The sequence below is a fragment of the Cervus canadensis genome, chromosome 22, assembly GCF_019320065.1.
Source record: "Cervus canadensis isolate Bull #8, Minnesota chromosome 22, ASM1932006v1, whole genome shotgun sequence".
In the NCBI taxonomy this organism is placed as follows: Eukaryota; Metazoa; Chordata; class Mammalia; order Artiodactyla; family Cervidae; genus Cervus; species Cervus canadensis.
In genome coordinates this window covers 17,239,184-17,259,155 of record NC_057407.1, presented here as the reverse complement: position 1 = coordinate 17,259,155, position 19,972 = coordinate 17,239,184, and the positions used below count along the sequence as shown (strand labels likewise).

Here is a 19,972-nt window from a genome sequence, read left to right as displayed (position 1 = left end):
TCTGAGTGCCTGGGAATTGGTTTTTACGCTTGACTGCTGACCCTAAGGTGGATTCAGTGGTCAAGAACAGTTGGTACAACAGACATTTACCAGAAAGCGGCATGCCTCCAATTCTCCTTGTCATAAAAACCTTCCCTGTGAGGCCAGCAGTTACTGAGGGCTGCCTCTGAGTCAGATCCTGAATTACTGGCTCATTTCATTCTCACAATAGGCCTGTGAGTCTTCTTCCCCCACCTCCACTGAACAAAGGAGAAAAGGTGAAGAGATAGGCAGGGTCACAGAGCTACTCCATAGCACAGCCCTAATTCAATCGTGAGTCTGTCTGACTGCAGAGTCTCATATGGCAGAATTTGCTCCTCTACGAACTGTCTTTGAAAGGACCTTGACTGCTCTTCAATGACCCGTCCCCCCCTCCACTCTTGACACACTTACTGTTTTCCAGTCCATTAATTTTTATCCTGCTCAGATCCAGCGGAGCAGCCACACCCACGGTGAACGGGCTTTTAGGGATGGGATCGCCGCCGTATGTAACCAGAACCTGCATGTTACCCTGCAATAAGAGAGAACCAAGGACATGTGTGGGTACCAGCAGACTCACTTGATGTTTCAACCTGCCTTCCAGGATTTCCATTCTTCCCAGAGATGCAGGGTATATAGCCCCAGCAGATTTAGAAGGCGTCTCAGATATATCTAAGTTTTTAGCCTCATGGCAAGAATGATGTAGAAATCAGACCAAAAAAAAAGGAAAAAAAAGCAAGAGGGACAGCTTCAAGAGCACACTGCTGAGGTGTGCTTTTAAGCATTTCCTCAATTCCACCTGAAAACGGTGCTAAGAGGTGGTCACCATTTTTCCAGGCAGTAAAACCACAGCTCAGGGAGGTGAAGCCGCTTGTCCTAAATGTGAGAGCCAGGCCTCACATCTGTGTCACCCGAACCTGAGTCCCAGATGCTCCGCCACACAAGCTCCACATCAAACACACGAACCAGCCCGGCCAAGGGCAAGGCAGGGGTTGCCTGGGGGCCTCTAACTGAACAAAATCTTTCTTTCCCATGGCCTGGGATTTCAGGCCACTACACTGCAAAAACGAATTTGCAAGAGTTAGCCTGGGGCTGTTCTAAGACCCCCTGCACAGTATGGAAACTCCCACATGGATGTCAAGGAGAGAAGAGTTGCCAGTGAGAAGGCGGACTGTGCCTGTAGGTTCAGCAGGCCCCCCGCCAGCAGCCCTGCGGCCGTGGAGGCACGGCCAGTCCCGGCCCACTCGCTGCTGGCTTCCTCTGGCCATGGTCGGCTGAGTGCCTCCATCCACACCAAGGCCCCATGAAAACCCACAGCTGTCTCAGTGGATTAAGGCTGTCCTCACCTCAAACGTCTGGGTATCACGTAAGAGGATGTGGGAGGGGAGGAAGCAAGGGGGAAAGAGGGATGAATCCCCAGAGGGCTCACTGGAATTCAGCCCCCGCTAAAAGCTGTCGCGGATGGAGTTTTAAAAGGGTGTAGCTTTTGACCTATGGAATATTTTCTTATATTCCTTTTGTAATAAAGAAGGAGGGAAAAGCCAAGATAAAAATGAGGTGCCTCTATGAAGGAAAGAGTATTGACTGTCTAGGATGGATTCTACACAAAACCACTGGGTCCCTTGCCCCAAGAGTGTCACATCTCAAGGCTTCCCTGGTGGTCCAGTGGCTAAGACTCTGTGCTCCCAATGCAAGGGGTCCGGGTTTGATTCCTGGTCAAGGAACTAGATTTCCATATGCCTCAACTAAGAGTTATCATGCTGCAATAAGGATCCTGCATGCCACAACTAGGGATTCCCTGGTGGTTCCGTGGTAAAGAATTCGCCTGCCAATGCAGGAGACGTGGGTCCCATCCCTGGGTTGGGAAGATCCCCTGGAGAAGGAAATGGCAACTCACTTCAATATTCCTGCCTGGGAAATCCCATGGACAGAGGACCCTCATGGGCTATACAGTCTACAGCGTCACAGAGTCAAACATGACTTTGTGACTAAACAACAAAGACCCAGCACAGCCAAAAATAAATACATAAATAAAAACATACATATATATATATAACTAATAGGGCATTGGGTTCAAAAGTCCTTTCTGAGGGGGCAAGTCAAAACCTGAGGTTGCCCTGACATCTGCTACTTATTTTCTAGCAGCTCAGCTGAAACCCAACAAGGCTTATAGATACAAGATTAAGAGTCTCAGAATGTTTTTAGCAGAACCTATGATCTTGTGATCTTGACCAGTGAGCATGGCCATGTACCTTCTCCTCAGGAATGTGGAGAACTGAAAACAAAGATGCTATCGAGCTGGTGTTGCCAGTGCTACGGCTTCCACCAGCCCTGATAAGCATCAGCAGGAAAACAATGACCTACAGAGCACTGAGTGTCCTAATGAGAAAATGGCATTCACCTATGAAAGCTTCCCTTTCACCATTACTAATAATGAACCCTCAAGAGGACAGAAAGAAACCATAGGGCTCCCTATGGTTTCTCCCATTGCATCCAGGGTAGTTCCAAAGTCCTTTCTGGGGTTGCAAGTCAAAACCTGTCCTGATGTCGGCAACTTAATTTCTAGCAGCTCTGCTGAAACACACAAAGGTATATAGACACAGGATCTAAAAGAAGCAGAAATGGAGATGAAAGGCCACATAAGAACCTGCCCTAGAGAACCTCGCACTGCCAAGGAGGTTCTCACAGAAAAGATTCCATCTCCAAGGATGTGCAGCCCCCAGCGCAGGGGGACACCCACACCATTCCCTCATCCTCACTGTACCCCTTCATTCTGCCCCACTGCACTCCAGCCAGGTCCTCACTGACAAGGCCCGGGGTAGGAGTGATGCTTCTCAAACAGTGCTTTGGCAGAAAACATTGCCCTTCCTCTCTTACAAATGGCATTTCTCACACAGTGGGGTTCTGCTTCAAGAATGAAGGGGGACTTCCCTGGGGGTCCAGTGGCTAAGAGTTCATGCTTCCACTGCAGTGGGTGTGGGTTCAACCCTTGGTTGGGGAACAAAGATCCCACATGTCACACGGTGTGGCCAAAAAATAATAATAATTGTCAAAAATTGTTTTAAAAAACGAAGGATTCTCAGAGGTTTGGAATGACTGGTTAAAACACTATGCAGAAGTAGCAGAATCTAGTTTTTTCTACAGGAGTATGTGCTCCGCAGACCCTAGAGGTATAGGCATGAATCAAAACAAAATTTTAAACGAGTAAGCATAAATTCATATAGAGAGGTAGATTTGTAAGCCCTTATTTTCTAGAACAAACAGCAAAGCATGTGGCATGACAAAATCCTGTCTGTATTCCTCTATTTTGTAAAAGGGAGTAATTTAGAGCTTGAAGTACCACTTCAGGTTTGAGGAACTAAAAGCTCTTTAAGAAAGACCCCACTGTACCACCTTGTAAAAAAAAGGGTGAGGTAAGGCAAAAGAACCAGCAAGGATAAACAGAGGTGTGGCAATTCTTTCCCTCTGAGTAACTAATAAAAGACTCAAAGGCAGCTGGTAAGGAGGGGAGAATGTCTACGAGAGAAGCAGACACTAGGTCCAATTTCAAGAGCTCAGATTTCTCTGCTAAAACCCAGATGGAGGTGGGAAATTGGGGTGGGGAGGGATGGCAAGCTTCCTGCCGGTCCTTGGGGAATCCTCCAGGCCCTCCTGGTACAACCAGCCAGGCTTTGGGTCTGCGTTCCTAGAGAGGTTCACAAGGAAAGGGTGAATCTCTTCCTCTCACAGAGGAGCACAGATCAGAGCAGAGATTATCCTCTGGTGTCCAAAGTGGCCCAGCCCAGGCAGGCAGGGGCCTACCTGCTGGGTGGGTGTGTATTTAACGGTGTGAGAGTAGTCATAGTTATCGATGATATCCAGATCCTTCACGGCGTCGCCAGGGACTGGGCTGCTGAACTGCACGTTGAGAGGGGCCTTTCCGGCTCCCTTGGTGTAGACAGTGAAGTGGGTGGGTTTCCCGTTTTCCACACCTGGGAGGAGACAGTGAAGTGAGGAGACAGGCTCAGCCGGAGGAGTTTCACTTTCAGAACCAGTCTGACAGGTTCATCAACACCAGCTTCCAGAAGCAGGAGGTGGAGACAGGGGCTGGCGCTCAGCCACACCGGCAGCTCAGCTGAGCGCAGCCCCTGCTGAACTGAAGCCCAGCCAGAGCACCTGCTCTAGGGGAGGTAGGTCATTTCCGGCCCTGGACCCACTGGGCCCACTGCTTCCAGGGTGACCTCGCGCACACGCCCTCTTACCTGCTTTGCTGAGCCCCGGGCCTTCTGCCTTCACTTTGCTGGCGTCATGGGAAGGGTCGACCTTGACTCTGAAAGGGCTGGTGGGGATTTCCTGTAGCAGAGATACAGTCTCAGGAGGAAAGTCCCTGAAGTCATTGCCTAAGCTTAAACTTCTGCCCAAAGCAAAGACGGAGACCTCAGTACTTCCAGTCTAGCGGGTGGCGAGTAACTTCTGAGTAACGATCGGTCAAGTCTTTACATGCTAGCATCAGGCAAGGGCCATCAGTAGTCACTCATGAATCCCTGGGTATCTGACCTCACAGTTAAAGGGCCTGAGTGTCCACAAACACCCAGACAACTCTCAGCCTTTAATACCAAATGCTGAGTACTTTTAGGATGCAAAAACACTACCAAGAATAAAACCTAAAACAACAATACATGGAATTGGAGGAAGGAAATGTCCTGCAAGGACAGCAGAGAGCTAGGGTTTGAGGAATGCAAGGAACTGATTAGCAAGGCACTAACTGTAATGCTTCCAAAAGAATCCTGCAGGGACTTCCCTTGTGGTCCAGTGGTTAAGACTCTATGCTTCCACTGCAGGGGGCAATGGATTCGCTCCCTAGTTGGGCAACTACAATCCCAAATGTCAAGTTTCCTGGCAAAATATTTTTTAAAAAATAATAAATCTGACATTAGAAAAAGAAACTTGCACTATAAAGTCAGGACAGGTCAAATGGATGAAGCCAACTCAAGATCAATATTTGAGGTCCAGAGCTTTCTCCTGAGGTCCCTATGTTTATGTAAGATGCATCTGAATCAACAAGATTCCATGGTTCCTAAAATGGGTACTGCTCCTCCTCGTCTTCATTATCACATATAAATATGAACCCTATTTGAAACTTCTAAACTCTTTCTTCCTATAAAGGCTGAGGCCAAGGTCATTGTTTCAAAGACACTGAAGTAGAACACAATCTATAAATTCATTACAATTCATTCAAAAACTTGATGATAGTTTATAAAAATCTCACTTCTTTCCAGAGCCTGGCTTTCAACCACTGACTAACTATGCATCCCTACTTTCATTAGAAAGTGGTAATATTTTAGTTTTGGGTGTTGGTATTCCTTCTTGGTTTTAAGTAACCAGAGAGGAAAACTATTGGGCAGAGTTCTCAAGATACTTTCTCTGTTGCTAAAAAAAAAAAATAAAAGGAAATACACACACAGCTGGCCAGAAAGAACCCTTGCCCACACACCTGAGAGGCAAAGAGAACTTTGATAGTGTATCGCCCGGCGGCAGGAGGCACATATTTGACTGTAAACGTATCATTGGCGTTGTGAATAATGTCAAAATCCACGTCTTCCTCCTCATCACTTAACACCCGGGCATCACATTTAATGCCAACGCTGACATCACCTGGAACAGACCAGCCTATTAGCACTGGTTTATAAGAAACGGCACGTCCCATGCAATCACTTCCAGCTTAAGCTCACACCCCAGAAAAGCAGCTGGGAACTTTCCAGTAAGTAACCTGAGAAAGGGATGGTATTCAAATCAGGGTTTTGGAGAAGGAATGGAGGATTAGCAAAGATCTCACCACCGAACTGACTCAGACACTCATTAGATGAACAATCATCTATTCAGGCAGACTGTTTCTTGGTTCAGAGTTCACTGCCCTTGAAACGTTACAAAGAGAACTTCCTTCCCAAGATGCAACAAGCAGTGCGCTGGGTGAAGCCCCCTTTCACCTTCGCCAGCCTCAGTACAGTCCACGGTGAAGTGAGTGGGCTCGTGTGCCTTCAGGCCACTTCTCTCCACTCCTGGCCCAAACACTTTGACCTTCTGGGGATGGCTACCCTGTCCGATGCTGACCTAGAGAGGACAGGGAGAAAAGTTGTAATCAAGTTCTTCTGCATGTGGACCCAGTAAAGACACGGTCAGTTGTTAGAATGTCATACGTGGGGGCAATCTACAGCACCCAGCCCTTTTGGCCACACCATCTTCCAAGATACACCAAGCATGGTGTTTCCATGTACCTGCCTTGACCATCAAGCATGGAGTCTAGACCTGCCTCAGGACTGGGCTTTTTCACACCATGACCAGGATTCCGCTTCAAACCTACCCTGTAAGGGCTGTGCGGGATGTTGACACCTCCCCAGACCACGGCAATGGTGTGCTTGATGGCCTTAACCGGGGTGTATGAGCAGGCGTAGGTGCCATCCATCCGGCTCTTCATCTGGATGTCAATGGGCTGGCCGTCCCCATCCTACAGAAGAGTAGGGGCTAAGTACAGAGCTGGCCCTCACACTGTCTCCATCAAACAGGGTCACTGGGTCTTCCCAAATCACCACTCACTCATCCAACCAAATTTCATGGAGCGCCTATGATGGGCCATGTTCTCAATGCAAGGAACACAAGTGATAAAACACTACATGCATTTATTTATCTTTAATTACTAACAACAAATGGTTTCCCCAAAGAAAGGCATGGTCACTCAGTGCTTCTTAACTGTAATTCCTGCATTTATATCCTGGGGCCAAAATTCAATTAAATGAGGTAAACATATTTGCTACACTCTTGTTTACAAACCCTCCCATCATAGCCACACTAAAGGACATTTACGGGGAGATCTGAAACAGACAAGCCTGATTTCCACAGAATACAAACCATAAAGATGAGAAAAGCACCCTGCTTTACATATTAGAATCCCCTTTAGTCCTCACATAAACCCTTTGAGAAAAATCATCTTTTTTGCAACGTGTGAATGAGGAAACTGAAGATCCAAGGGACTGGTCACTTGCTGTTATATGTATCCCGTTAGCTGATAATTACCTGCACAGGTAGCAGGTAGAAACTCACCTGAGCAAATATCTTTAAGGGAGCTTTTCCGGCATCCTTAGGATCCACAGTGAACTCAGCCAGGTTGTTGACGATGCATCCGGACTTCTCCAAACCTGGCCCGTATGCTTGCACCTGGGGCAAAGGGCCAACAGTGACTCCCTTTCTTTGTAATGTGCTAACTACAGAAGACAGGCGACCAGGGAAGGGGGAGAGGGGAAGCTATGTCTGGCTTCACGGTACAGTGTCCTCTACATATGAACTTTCAAGTTGTGAACTTTCAAAGATGGGAATATGTGTGCCCGTCCCTGTATGTCAGCTGTTGTAAGGTACTACTGCACCTTTCAAGGTACTGTACTGTATGATTAAAACTGTTTATTTTTTGTGTTTGTTTTTTATGTACATATTATTTGTGTGAAAAGTATTATAAACCTATTACAGTACATACGTACATGACTGCTCAGTTGTGCCCAACTCTTTGCAACCCCATGGACTGTGGCCCACCAGGCTCCTCTGTCCATGGGGATTCTCCAGGCAAGAATAATGGAGTGGGTTGCCATGCCCTCCTCCAGGGGATCTTCCTGACACAGGAATCGAACCAGCTTCTCTTGTGTCTTTTGCATTGGAAGGCAGATGCTTTGCCAGTGTGCCACCTGGGTAGCCCTATTATATACAGTCCCATATAGCCGATTGTGTTAGTGAGGTACCCAGGGTAACATCCTTCAACTTATGAAAGTGCTCTCAGAACAGAACTCATTCGTATGTAAGACACTTACTGTACCTACATAACAGGATGGTTATGGTAGTTAAAATGCTCAAGTAACCTGGAACTTGGAGCAGGAAGTGGCAACCCACTCCAGCATTCTTGCCTAGAGAATGCCATTGACAGAAGAGCCTGGTGGGCTACAGTCCATGGGGTCACAAAGAGTCAGACACGACTGAGCGACTGAATACACACACACAGGCAACCTGGAACTTAAAAACATGCAGGAGAAAAACTCTGTAAAACCTGGCCCCACACCAGCCCCTGCTCCCTGTATTAATGTGTGCAGTAACAAGTGCACGGACTCCGGATGTGCTCAGTTTCAATGCTCCCGCTTGGAGGGGGTTCAGAGCCTTTCCCACTGATAATATCCCAATGGTCTGCAGCCCCCAGAGAGCAAAGAACCAGCAGGTGGACAAAGAGGAGCAGCTACCAGGCTGGACTGATGTCAGCCTACGGTCAGCTGTCCATGTGGGCCAAAAACAGCACACGTTGCGGGGTGGGGTGGGGTGGGTGGTGGCTGCCGAAAGCCCAGCTGGCTCAGACTTCATGCTTATCAGCCTGCTAAACGATTCAGAGAAGCTCCTGAAGAGAATGCAAACACTGCTCCAACTTAAGAGAAGGGGAGCTGGGGAGAAAAATTAACAAGTCTTTATCTAAGGAGCACCTTGAGAGAATACCTATAGAAAGTGGTAAAACTGAAATGGGATGCTTGGGGTACAAGAAAAATAGCAGCTTATGGAGCCCCCTCTGTGGGCCAGGCACTATGCTAATAAGAGCTGGTTTTGTTCATGTTACCTCCTTGAATCATGCCAGAAACTATAGGAAGCAGCCACTGGAATTGTTCCCATTTTATAGAGGAAGATACAGAAGTCAGAGAGCTAAGTTACTTGCCACATGTTAGAAATGTACTAAGAGGTACTTGTTTTTCAGTCACTAAATCACGTCAGACTCTTTCCAACCCCATGGACTGTAGCCCGTCAGGTTCCTCTGTCCATGAGATTTCCCAGGCAAGAATACTGGAGTGGATTACTATTTCCTGCTCCAGGGGATCTTCCCGACCCAGGGATCGAACCCACATTTCCTGCATGGCAGGTGGATTCTTCACCACTGAACCACCTGGGAAGCCCGATAAGAAGTACTACCGGGCTTATAATTCAGGTCTTTTTTGAAACTTCCTAAGCTTTAAAAGGCTCTTCTCTGTGATTTCTCCACACGCTACTCAAGAAAACTCTGTGGGCATAGGAGAGAATGCCAGGAGCCAGAGGACAGGAACACGACACTCTGACTCACCAGGTCTGGGTTGTAGTCTCCCGAGGCCGGGTGGATGTAGGCCATGAAGGGACTGTCCTTGATGTCCTCATCGTCGCACATGATGTGAACGGCATATTCACCCGGCTCCTTGGGCCAGTACTTGACATCACACGACCCGTCATTCTGGTCGTCATACTCAATCTTCGCCTGCGAGGGGCCTTCAATGGCAAACCCTGGGGACAGGGTAGGAAGACCCTCTGGTTACAAGGTATCTAGTCTGGGTTATTACCAACCCATTCCTTCTGCCTCCCTGAAAACCAAGTGCTAGCCAGAAGACTGCAATCTGTTAGGGTCCCTTTCCCACAAAACCGAACTTACTAAGTCTTCAAAAGAGATGGAAGGTTGGATTTTACATATTTTTTTTTAAACATCATTGAACGGAAAGGTTAACCAGCAAACTTTCTGTTGGCAATATGGTAACATGAGCCAAAAACCTTAAAACAATACCCACCCATTGCCCCCACCAAATCCACTTCTGGGTTTTTATCTGAAGGAAATAACCAAGGATGTGTGTAAACAGTTAGATACAAGGATATATAATCAGCATTGTTTTTATAGCAAAACTCTTCAGCTATTTTGCTGAAGGGCCTAACAGTAGTTATATCCATGCCTTGGATTTCCATAGATGACATGGGAAATTGAGACAGGTCCTATATTCGCCTGAGGCAGAAAGACATAAAGATACTTTTGCAGCAGATAAACATTTGTATGCCTATGTACAGGAATAAAGTCTAGAAGGATATACTGAAAGGTCTAATACTGCTTCTAGTCTATAAGGATATACTAAGATGTTTATCATTTCTCTAAACAGAAAAATTAAATCTGATTTCCTAATTTTTCCTCTTTGCTTATTTCTATTTATTAACATAGGGGTCATTAAACTTTAACTGCTGAACCAGATCTGACCCAATGCATGTTTTTGTAAATAAGGAACACAACCACATCCCTTCACTTATGCATTATCTATGGCCGCGATCAGGATACAATGATAGTCACATAGTTGTGACAGAGAGAATACGACCTTCAATACGGAAATATTTGCTATCTGTTCCTTAACAGAGAGAGGTGCCGACCCTTCTTCTAAAATGATCAAATCTACATCAGATGCTTATTTAAAATACACTTAACTACGCTCCAAAGAGTATTCACTTTCCAAATTTCTAATTTCAGCAAACTTCATTCATCTAAACTAAGGATCAGTCAATAATATCTGCCACGTGTCAACTATTTTCCTGGTACTGTTTTAGGCACAACATCCACAGGAAGCCTTTGCCCTCATGGTCTAGTGGATGAATGAATGTTGGTGCCAGAGGCAGAGGACAAGCAGAACATGGGAACTGCAATTCATCAGGAGTATCCAGAGATGGTCTTGGGTGGTCAGGAGGCCAGAGGCTCAGGGTAGTGAGGCTCAGAGGAGGCCTCAACACACAGCCTAACACGTGACCCAGGCACCCTGCAATCTCAGCCACCAGAAGCCGCTTCCACTTACCCAGAGACCCCACTTCAGAACCAATGGACTCCACTACGAAGTCCGCTGACCGCCCAACAATCCCGCCGTGGAGGCCAGGTCCCCATGCACGGACTTTCTGCATGCCTGCTTCAGGGCCAACTTGAACTTCAAAAGGGCTAGAAGGAAAGGAACAGAGGAAGCATTAAAGAGAAGAGAAGAAAGGGCTACATACAACCACAAGCTCTTTATACACGCTCTTTCCACTGGCCTTATCCTTTCATCTGCAGCCCCAAGCTCCAACCAAGCCCTTCCTCCATACAGGTTCCCCCACAACCATTGTTACGTCAACAATATCATGTAATAGGACTGTTTCAAACCACACTGCCTGGCACTATCCTGGTCATTTGCCTTGTATGCACACCAGGCTGTGAGCCCTGGAAGGCTAAGTGAGTGCCTACATTCCATCTGCTGCCAGCGCTAAAACAAGAAAACTGGATTGCATATGCTCTATCTCAAACATGAATAAACGTGCTTTAACTTCGGCACAGGAGATTTAAAAAACATTGCTTAGATTCTCAGAAGCTTAAAATATACACAGACATCTCTTGAAGTAAATGGAATTTATTCAGAGCCTAAAGCTGCCCCCAGGAAAGCTGGAAAGCACACGAATACAGGGAAAGCAAGTGAAGCCCGCAAGGCAAAGCTATAGACTGTGCCCCTCGCGTCCTGACCGCGCTCACAGCGAGGATTCTAACGTCAACCAGAGCAGATTCTGCCATTTTACCCATGGCATTCATGAACAGAGAGGCACACATCGAAAGAAAGAGAATCTGTTTAAATTAGGGGTATAGACACACAGCCCATTTGCTCTGTATCACTGTTCCTTCTGGCTTGTCTGCCTCCCCACAGCTTTAAACCGCCAGCTTTCGATTTGAAACGAGGCAGCTGAAACCACAGTGACTTTCTGCTGCATTTGAGAACAGGCCAAATGACTGTGTACTGTTCTGAAAAAAGAAAAAAAAAAAAAGCTTTTGACAGAGCAGCTCTCCTTCCCTCCTGCGGCCTGGGAAGTGAGCACCACAAGCCTGTCCTGGGCCGAGCATGCCTCGGGAGAAGACACAACAATCCCAGTTAGAGACTCACCTCTTTTGAATGTGGTGTCCCCCCCACGTGATGGAGACGCTGTATTTCCCCTGGGTGCTGGGGTAATACTCAAATGCATAGACTCCATCCTGAAAGCCTTTCTGTTTCACCAGTTCCTCCAGACCCTCTGTGGGAAGGAAGCACATGGTCTTTCCAGTAGCCATCCAGGCTCAGAACAAGAATCCAGAAGACAGGAACAGAAAGACAGCAAGAGCCACAAAGTAAAACCACGTGGATGGTCTCAGAGTGTGGGGTTCCCCCACCCCAAATTGGGAGGTTACTCCAAAGCCAAAAACAGACACATGTCTACTGCAAAGTAAGGGGAAATGGAAGATTTCCCAGCTCACTGGCTTTAGAAAGCTTTCTCATGTATGAGGGGCCTATGAGGTCCTAAACCCCTGGGGCCGGTAATATTTTTCAATGATCAAAAAGCCATCCTTTTTAGCTGCCCGCAAAAATTGCACAGGGAACTCTACTCAATATTCTGTAATAATCTAAATGGGAAAAGAACTTCAAAAAGAATAGATACATATGTATGTATAACTGAATCAGTTTGCTATACACCTGAAACTAATATAACAACATTGTTCATCAACAATGTCTCCTGCATCGGCAGATTCTTTACCAAGGAGCCACTGGGGAAAGCCTAAATTCCACTATAAAATAAAGATTAAAAAAGGAAAGAAATTTTTTAAAAAATTGTAGAAGGAGTAAATGCTTATGAGTATTTGGCATTAGGGTCCTGGCATATCCTTTTCAACTAAAGCTGGACAATGAAAGCAAGAAAGTTCTTGTATGCTATCTCCAAGAGAACAGGTTTCAGAGGCTACCCCACAAACTCCAGACTGAGCCTTCAGGCAGGAACTTGTTTTATGTTGAGCCCTGAGGTTTGGCCGGGAAAGCCATTTAGTCAAGTAAGAATCCAAGGTCAGAAAAAAAAAAAGAACGCCTCCTCAGTTCCTGTAGCAACAAGCCAAGAGGGAGGCCAGCCCCAGAGCAGCCTCACTCCAGGTCTGGGCAGTCTAGAACCTTGGCTGCCCTCAGGGCACAGCTGCCCCAAAGCTCAGTGCTCTAAGATCAAATATTAACTTTCTGGAGCTCAGAACACTCCTGTCCCAGCCTGTTAGGAACATAGGGGAGTGAGAACAGTCCCGGAGCAGGAAGAGAGGATTTTACAAAGCTTGGGAGTAAAACTGCCGAGGCTACTGCGCTCACAACTGGAAAAGAAAGAGCTGCTTCTCTGACCCAGGGCGGGGAACTCATGAAGAGAGTAGATACTTGTCCTCCTTTCTCTTTTCTCAAGAGAGAGAGAGAGGGAGTTGCAAGGTGCCATGCACTCTTCCACAAGTGGCATTTATCTACAGAGAAGACTTAGTTGTAGGGAATTTATTCTCCTTCTATAAGCACTTATCAAAGTAATTAGGGATCTGCCATAATTTCATTGTCTATAAAATGTAACCTGTAGAGGGGAGAATTACTGGCTTTGGAGATCGGGCTTGAATTCTAGCTCAGATGCTTAAAAACTTTGTGAATGTGGACAAGACCCTTCCTCTCTGAGCCTAGGTTTCCTCAAATTAAAAAAAAATGGGCCATTTCATATTGCTGTTCCAGCTCCAATATTTATTTCTTTTTCCGGAAGCCCTAACATAATATGAGGCTGTCAATCCAACACTGTTCCCACATCCAGGGCAAACATTACTAAACAATCAGTTTCCTTCTCCATGGAGCAGAGAGAGCCTCCAATCTCTGACACAGCTCTCTGGGATAAATTGATCAGAACTGGCTGTGTGATGACACCCATATGTCATGGCTGTCAAGTTAAGCTGAAATCACACCGAGACAGGGAAACAAAGGAGCACTTACTAGGACCCTTAATGGTGACGCCGAGCTCTCCACTTCCAGCAGCTTTGGTGTCAACTCTGAAGTCTGCAGTTTCTCGGACGCGAATGCCTTTAGGCTGCAGGCCTCGGCCACTGGCCCGACAGGCGTTTGGATTGCAGGCTGCAAGCACAGTTTCGACATCAATTCAACCTTTTATTCTTTACTCGGAGTTGAGTAAGCCAAGGTAACTTTGAGCCACCCGCCAAGAAAATGTTTGCTTTGTGGAGTGTGCAGCAGCTGCCGGAGACCAGGGGTCTCCTTCAGAGAGCACACCAGGCTAGCAAATAAAGACACAATATAACTTTGTCCAGGGAAGGGGGGGAAAAGTTACTTTGGCAAAGAAAGCAGGAGTGCACAGCGGGAATTTGCTGGACTCCTGGTATTTGCTGAATCCTGGCATTTATCCTCTCGGTGGTAAAAGAGAGTTAAGACCTAGGGTTGGACATTGCTCAAACTTCACTGCCATACTCAAGGGTCCAGTAATTGGGAAGACTGGAGTTTTTCAGGTCTACTTGGAAAATGTAGCACTTGAAAACATCTGACCTGGTTCCAAACTTTGGATCAGTTGTTTCTAAAAGTCTAAATGTTGTTCTCTTCCCCAGGAACAGCCAGAGGATGGTGCAAAGAAAGACCAGATCAACCCCACCTCGACCAAGGCAGACAGTTTAGTGCTGTTACAAGGACCTCGGAATGCGGGTGGCTACTCTATAATCAGGAATAAACCCCACTCTCAATTTGATTTCTGGGTCCAGTTAAAAAACCTAAAGTTGTAAGTCTAGGGCAAAGGTAGCTTCTAACATTCCTACATAAGAGGTTCATAAAACGATTCCATGGGGGTTGTCAAAGGTTGATAAAAGACATTGATGTGCCCTGGGACTTTTCTGGTAACATAAGCAACCTTCTCATTAAATACAGAAATAGGAGATTCATGGGTAAAATGTCATGTTGTTCCTTTCCAAATCTGACACTGCATATTTGACAGGCTCCCTCTATACACTAAGGGGTCACAGACTCCAGAAGACAAGACTGTTTATCGTAAAATCATTTAAGTGGAGGAGGGGTCAGTACATCAACAGAAAAACTCTATTAACTATTAACTAGTACCAGTGATAGATGGATATGCCAGAAATGAAAAAAGTAATTCACAAATGAGAGGAAGTCAGAAAACATCACTAAAACTAGGAAAGCTGTTCAACATTCTTTCTTGCATTATGTCAAATGAAGTTCTGTTTCTGAATACATTTATTTAATTTTTTCCCCCTTTGTCAAGGGGAAAGATGTTGGTCATACCAGAAAATAAGTCACAACAGGATGACAGGACTTCCCTTGGACGGTTTAAATGTGTCTTTAAAAAAAAATAAGTCATGGAAATCCTGAGTATGGGCAAGAGTCTCAACATCAGCAGGAAAACTGCTCAGTTCATATAAACACTAAATGGAACTAAAAAGTCTAAAGGAAACCACCGGATTTTCCACCATCTTGAATGACCTAGAGATGTGTAGATATAAATAGAGAATGAGTCTGGGGTCTGGCCAGACAGGTGGTGCTAACACCTGCACTGTAATTTCCCAAGGTCACGAAGAGCACAGGCCCGGTGGACACCCGGAGGCAGCATGAAGACTGGCAGAGAAGCCCCACCCAGGCAGCCCTTACCCAGTGAGATGCCTCTGGCCCAGTGCTTTCGACTAGGAAGCCAACAGCTTCAGGCTCCAGGCCGGCCAAGAGGCAGGATTCAGAAGAGGAAGCCAGGTCTGCAGACGCAGATGCACAGAACAGAACAGGGAAAGGCAAGTACTGGTTAGAAAAGGTAGCAGAGATGGGGGAAAAAAAAAGAGTAACTGAGTCAGAAGGAAAGAGTCTAACATTAGAGAAAAATGCATGCTTCTGGCTGCAGAGGGAGTTTAACAGCATGGTTAAGGAGCCGACCGAGACCTCGGTTCTATTCCTACTGACATCTAGTCCGGCAGCCCCCAACGCTTTGGGGCACCAGGGCCTAGTTCTGTGGAAGACCATTTTTCCATGGCCCGGGGTGGAGGCGAGTGGTTTGGAGATGATTCAAGCACAGTAGGTTCATGCTCGTATAAGAAATCTAATGCTGCCGCTGGTCTAACAGGCGGGGAAACTGAGGCAGTAACGCAAGCAGTGGAGAGCAGCTGTAAAGACAGATGAAACTTTGCTCTCTGGCCTGCCGCTCACCTCCTACTGTGCAGCCCGGGTCCAGGGGCTGGGGACCACGGGTCTAGTTCAGACTCACCCCTTATGACACCTAAGCCTCAGTGTCTTAGGTGCCAACTGGGAACAATAGCCCCTGGGACACTGCGGCTGGTGTCATGATTAGACGCCATTGTGCTCTGTGACTGACAGCCAGTAAAGGAGGCCACAGGGGACCGGCCACATCACTGCTGTTAATCTCAGCCACAGACACCCTCTCCTCCCACAGCTTCCATCCTGCATCTCTCAGTGAGGACCATGAGTCCTGGTAGAAAGTGTTTTGGGGGCGGATTAAACAGGTTAATATAAGTAAAGCACTTAGGTCACTGCACAGCTCATAGGAAGCTATTAGTGTTCGTATCTTGAGGACAAAGTAGATACTACTATTAATGTCTTGAGGATACTTCCTGCCAAAGGGGCCCTGGCAGCAAAATGACAAGTCTGAGTTCAGTGCTGGGCCCTGTCACGCACAGCCAGCCTGAATGCCAGAACCAGAAGCGGTCAGCACTCACCTTCCCCAACCTGAACAACGAAGGGACTCTTGGGGATGGTGTCCCCAGCAAAGGAAACCCTGACCACGTGGGGGCCAGGCTGCATTGGTTTGTACACACATCGATACACTTGGTTTCCTCTGTCTTCCACGAGCAGCTCCACTGTGTTCCTCCCCTGCGGATCTTCCACCTCCACACCAATGTCGCCCACGCCAGCACCTAGGAGAGAGAGAACAGACCATGAGTCCAAGTCGCCCTCTGGAAAGTTCCCTGCAGATGAGAGCGAAGGCAGCTATAAAATGTAAACCATAGGAGACAGAGAGGCATTTAGAAGGTGCATACCCAGACCTGTTTCCTAGCAGAAATAAGGAAGGTGGAGAAAGGAAAGTTGCTTATGGGGAGGGGGATCATAATCAACTTTCATTTTTCCACAATCCTTATTTCCTAAAATTTCTATTTCGAAAAGAAAGCTGAAAATTCAAGAGTTGTGTTTTATTCATTCCTTTTCTTACCCCTCCTTCCCACCGGACCTTGCATAGAATGTGGTCCAAGAGATGATTGTCAAACCTTAGTCTCTTTGGAGTATTTATCTAGTCAAGTCAGAAATTGATTATTAATAATCAAAGTTAAGATTGAGTATGAGATTTTAGAGAAGAAAAGCTGGTTTTGAAAAATCTAGAAATATAACCAACATGTTTGAAAAAGCTAATTTTGTTGTTGGCCATTCAATTTAAAAGACAAAAAGTCCAGGATCTCAGGTTTCTAAGGATTATCTCCGGCTCTGGAAGAGGAGAGGTGCTACCTGCTGTGTAGATGTCAAAATAGGTGGGCTTATTGGCGATGTTGCCAGCAGCTTCCAAGCCTGGGCCTTTCGCAGTGACTTTACTGGCATCTCCCTGGGCCTTGTCGACATTCACCTCGAATGGGCTCTTGGAGATGTGCTGTCCTGCAAAGAGGACTGTGACCTACAAATGACAGGCAGGGGAGACATCATCACTTCTTCCTGCTCAGTGAGACCACCTTCTCCTCCATCTTCCTGATCATACACACAAAGGTCCTGGAACCAGGAGCTCTGGGGAAGTGGCCTCACTGGGACTCCCATCTGACTCTACCAACCACACAGCTGGGCCTGGGACATCAGGCCTTTAGCCAACTAAAACACATCAGACATGCCGAGATTAGCCTCTATAGAGGCATATGCACAAGCACTTCAATCTCTAGACACCAGATTCTTTAAGGCAGCTGCAAAAGGGACCACTGTCCCTGTAGAATGTCATGTAGAGTTCCAGGAGTTCAAATCTAAGAGTCAAAGTATTTTTTCAAAGGACCAAGACCATTTTCAGATTCATGGATTTGAGACATAAGACAGATTTCTATCTAAACTTTGAGTCAAAGTTTTCATCTCTTAAATTCTGAGGGTTATCGGATTGGGTGGGCCACTGGCCTCCTCCGCACTCAGGCTTTGATGCTGACAGAGCCTCCAGAGCACCGTCAAGAGGGATATTTAAGGAAACACTAAGGGCAAAGAGCCCATAGCTCAGCATTTACACTCCAGGCTTACAGTTACAGTTGTTAGTTACCTCGGTGGAGTCAGAAAAACCTTAACGACACTGCAAAGAATTTAATGGAATTCAACCAATCTGCATGGGGTAGTGAATGGTTCAAGACTGATTCACAGGGATCCGAGGTTTTTGACAATGAACATGGATACTTGTATAAACAGAAATAGAAATCAGAAGAGAATTTAAGGGACTTCCCGGATGGTCCAAAGGTGAAGAGGCCACCTGCCAGTGCAGGTTCAAGCCCTGGTCGGGGAAGATCCCACATACTGTGGAGCATTCGAGCCCACGCACCACAGCAAGAAAAACCACCGCAGCGAGAAGCCGGCACAATGCAAGTGGGGGAAGCCCCCACTTGCCACAAGAAGAGAAAGCCTGCAAGAAGCAACGAAAATCCAGTGCAACCATAGATAAATGGATGACAGATAGACACGAACTTAAGAAAACCACGCTTCCTCCGCATCTATCAAAGCAAGCACAGAAGAGCATTCAAGCAAAGGCCGTGATGTCTTATCTTACTTTGTGCAGTCCGGTGACCTTGGGCAGATACTCCACAGAGTATGTCTTGTTCTTATCGCTGTCAGGGGTCACGAGTGCCTAGGATGGAAGATGAGTGACAGTTAGAGAAGGCACCAGTGTGAGTAAAAGTGTGCTGTGCTCGCCAAGGGCCCACGGCAAGGTGCCAGCCAGGAACCTGCCCTGGCTCTTCTCTGGCCCACCACTCCTGCAGGAAGCTCCAGGAGAGAAGCAGCCTGAAGTCACGGAAACAAAGTCACCCTGGCACACAGGTATAACCAAGTCAGGCCCCTCCATCGCCTCAGGGCTGTTACCTTTCCAGATAGGAGAGACTATGTAGCTAGTAACCTAAACCTTTATTGGCCCGGTAGTTATTAAGAGCTTATGACACCAAGCCCAGGGACAGGTACCAAAAATAAATCGGGCACAATTCCTGCCTCAGTGGGAGAAACAGACAATTATACTGATAACTGTAGAACTTCAGATGGTGCTAAGCACTAGGAATAAAGTACAGTCTTAAGAAGATAGGTAGACAGAAGAAACAGTATGTGCAAAGGTCCCGAGGGAGGAACCAGAGGATGATCAGCATGGGCAAAGAGTAGGGAATCAGTATTGCTACTGGACTGTACTTTATCAGTAACAATAGTTAAATGCAATATTTTATTGTATTATATAATGTGTGTCCTTGGGTATCAATTTATATGATATTTCAAACACAACCCTTAGGCAAGCAAGTGAATTTAATTGCTATAAGACTCAGGATTCTTCTTCTTTTAAAAAAAAAAGAAAAGCTTTTGCTGTGAGCTTTAATAAAAAAACAGAGACACAGTCCCTGGCCCTGTTATAAGAGCCGAAGGTTCCATGGGATACTGACAGAGGCAGCCTCCTCCAACATACCTCCTCTTTGTTCCCTTCTGGGTCCTCAACAAACACCATGACGTCACCTTGCCCGGCGCTGATGGTGTCCACGGTGAACTTGGCTGGCTGCTTCACCATGTTCCCAGTGGGCTCGATACCTGTTCACAGGTTTACACAGGCACGTTACAAACTGGGTCAGGCCCCAACAGTGCCTCCTTCAGGGAAATGAGACCGGGAACCATTCCTGCTTCTGCCATGTGGGAGATGGTGACAAACTGTGACGGGGATAATCACGTCAAAAACTCACAAATTTGGGGATGTCCTTCATGGTCCAATGACTAAGACTTCATGCTCTCAATGCAGGAGGCCCAGGTGTGTTCCCTAGTCAGGGAACTAGATCCCACATGCCACAACTAAGACTCAATGCATCCAAATAAATTTTTTAAAATAACTCAAATCTTGTCCTTGTTATTTAAGCAATATTCAGTTCTGAAATATTCAGAGAACTTTTGTCAAAAGGCTACATTATATGACTGTGAAAATGATGTGGTAACTAGAAATCAGGCTTGCCTTGGGGAAGAAGACAAAGTGTGATTCATTTTTTTATTAAAGACCATTTTTGTTTCTTGTTTTGTTTTTGGACGCACCATGCAGCTTGCAGGATCTTAGTTCCCTGAGCAGGGACTGAACCCAGATCATCACAGTGAAAGCT

General features: G+C 46.5%; 1 protein-coding gene across 5 annotated transcripts in view; it reads right to left on the bottom strand.

Moving 5' to 3' along the window:
- Positions 1–19,972, bottom strand: part of FLNB (filamin B) — a 136,506-nt gene that overhangs the window by 48,656 nt on the left and 67,878 nt on the right. For all 5 annotated transcript variants that reach the window (XM_043443038.1, XM_043443034.1, XM_043443035.1 and 2 more), the window contains exons 5-19: positions 19,300–19,418; positions 18,406–18,483; positions 17,130–17,292; positions 16,349–16,546; positions 13,608–13,745; positions 11,745–11,871; positions 10,641–10,777; positions 9,131–9,324; positions 7,096–7,209; positions 6,359–6,502; positions 5,985–6,108; positions 5,492–5,652; positions 4,260–4,350; positions 3,820–3,989; positions 433–550 (exon numbers count right to left, since the gene is read on the bottom strand). In XM_043443038.1, coding sequence (XP_043298973.1) covers positions 433–550; positions 3,820–3,989; positions 4,260–4,350; positions 5,492–5,652; positions 5,985–6,108; positions 6,359–6,502; positions 7,096–7,209; positions 9,131–9,324; positions 10,641–10,777; positions 11,745–11,871; positions 13,608–13,745; positions 16,349–16,546; positions 17,130–17,292; positions 18,406–18,483; positions 19,300–19,418 — 2,076 coding nt within the window. The remainder of the gene's footprint in view (positions 1–432; positions 551–3,819; positions 3,990–4,259; positions 4,351–5,491; positions 5,653–5,984; positions 6,109–6,358; positions 6,503–7,095; positions 7,210–9,130; positions 9,325–10,640; positions 10,778–11,744; positions 11,872–13,607; positions 13,746–16,348; positions 16,547–17,129; positions 17,293–18,405; positions 18,484–19,299; positions 19,419–19,972) is intronic.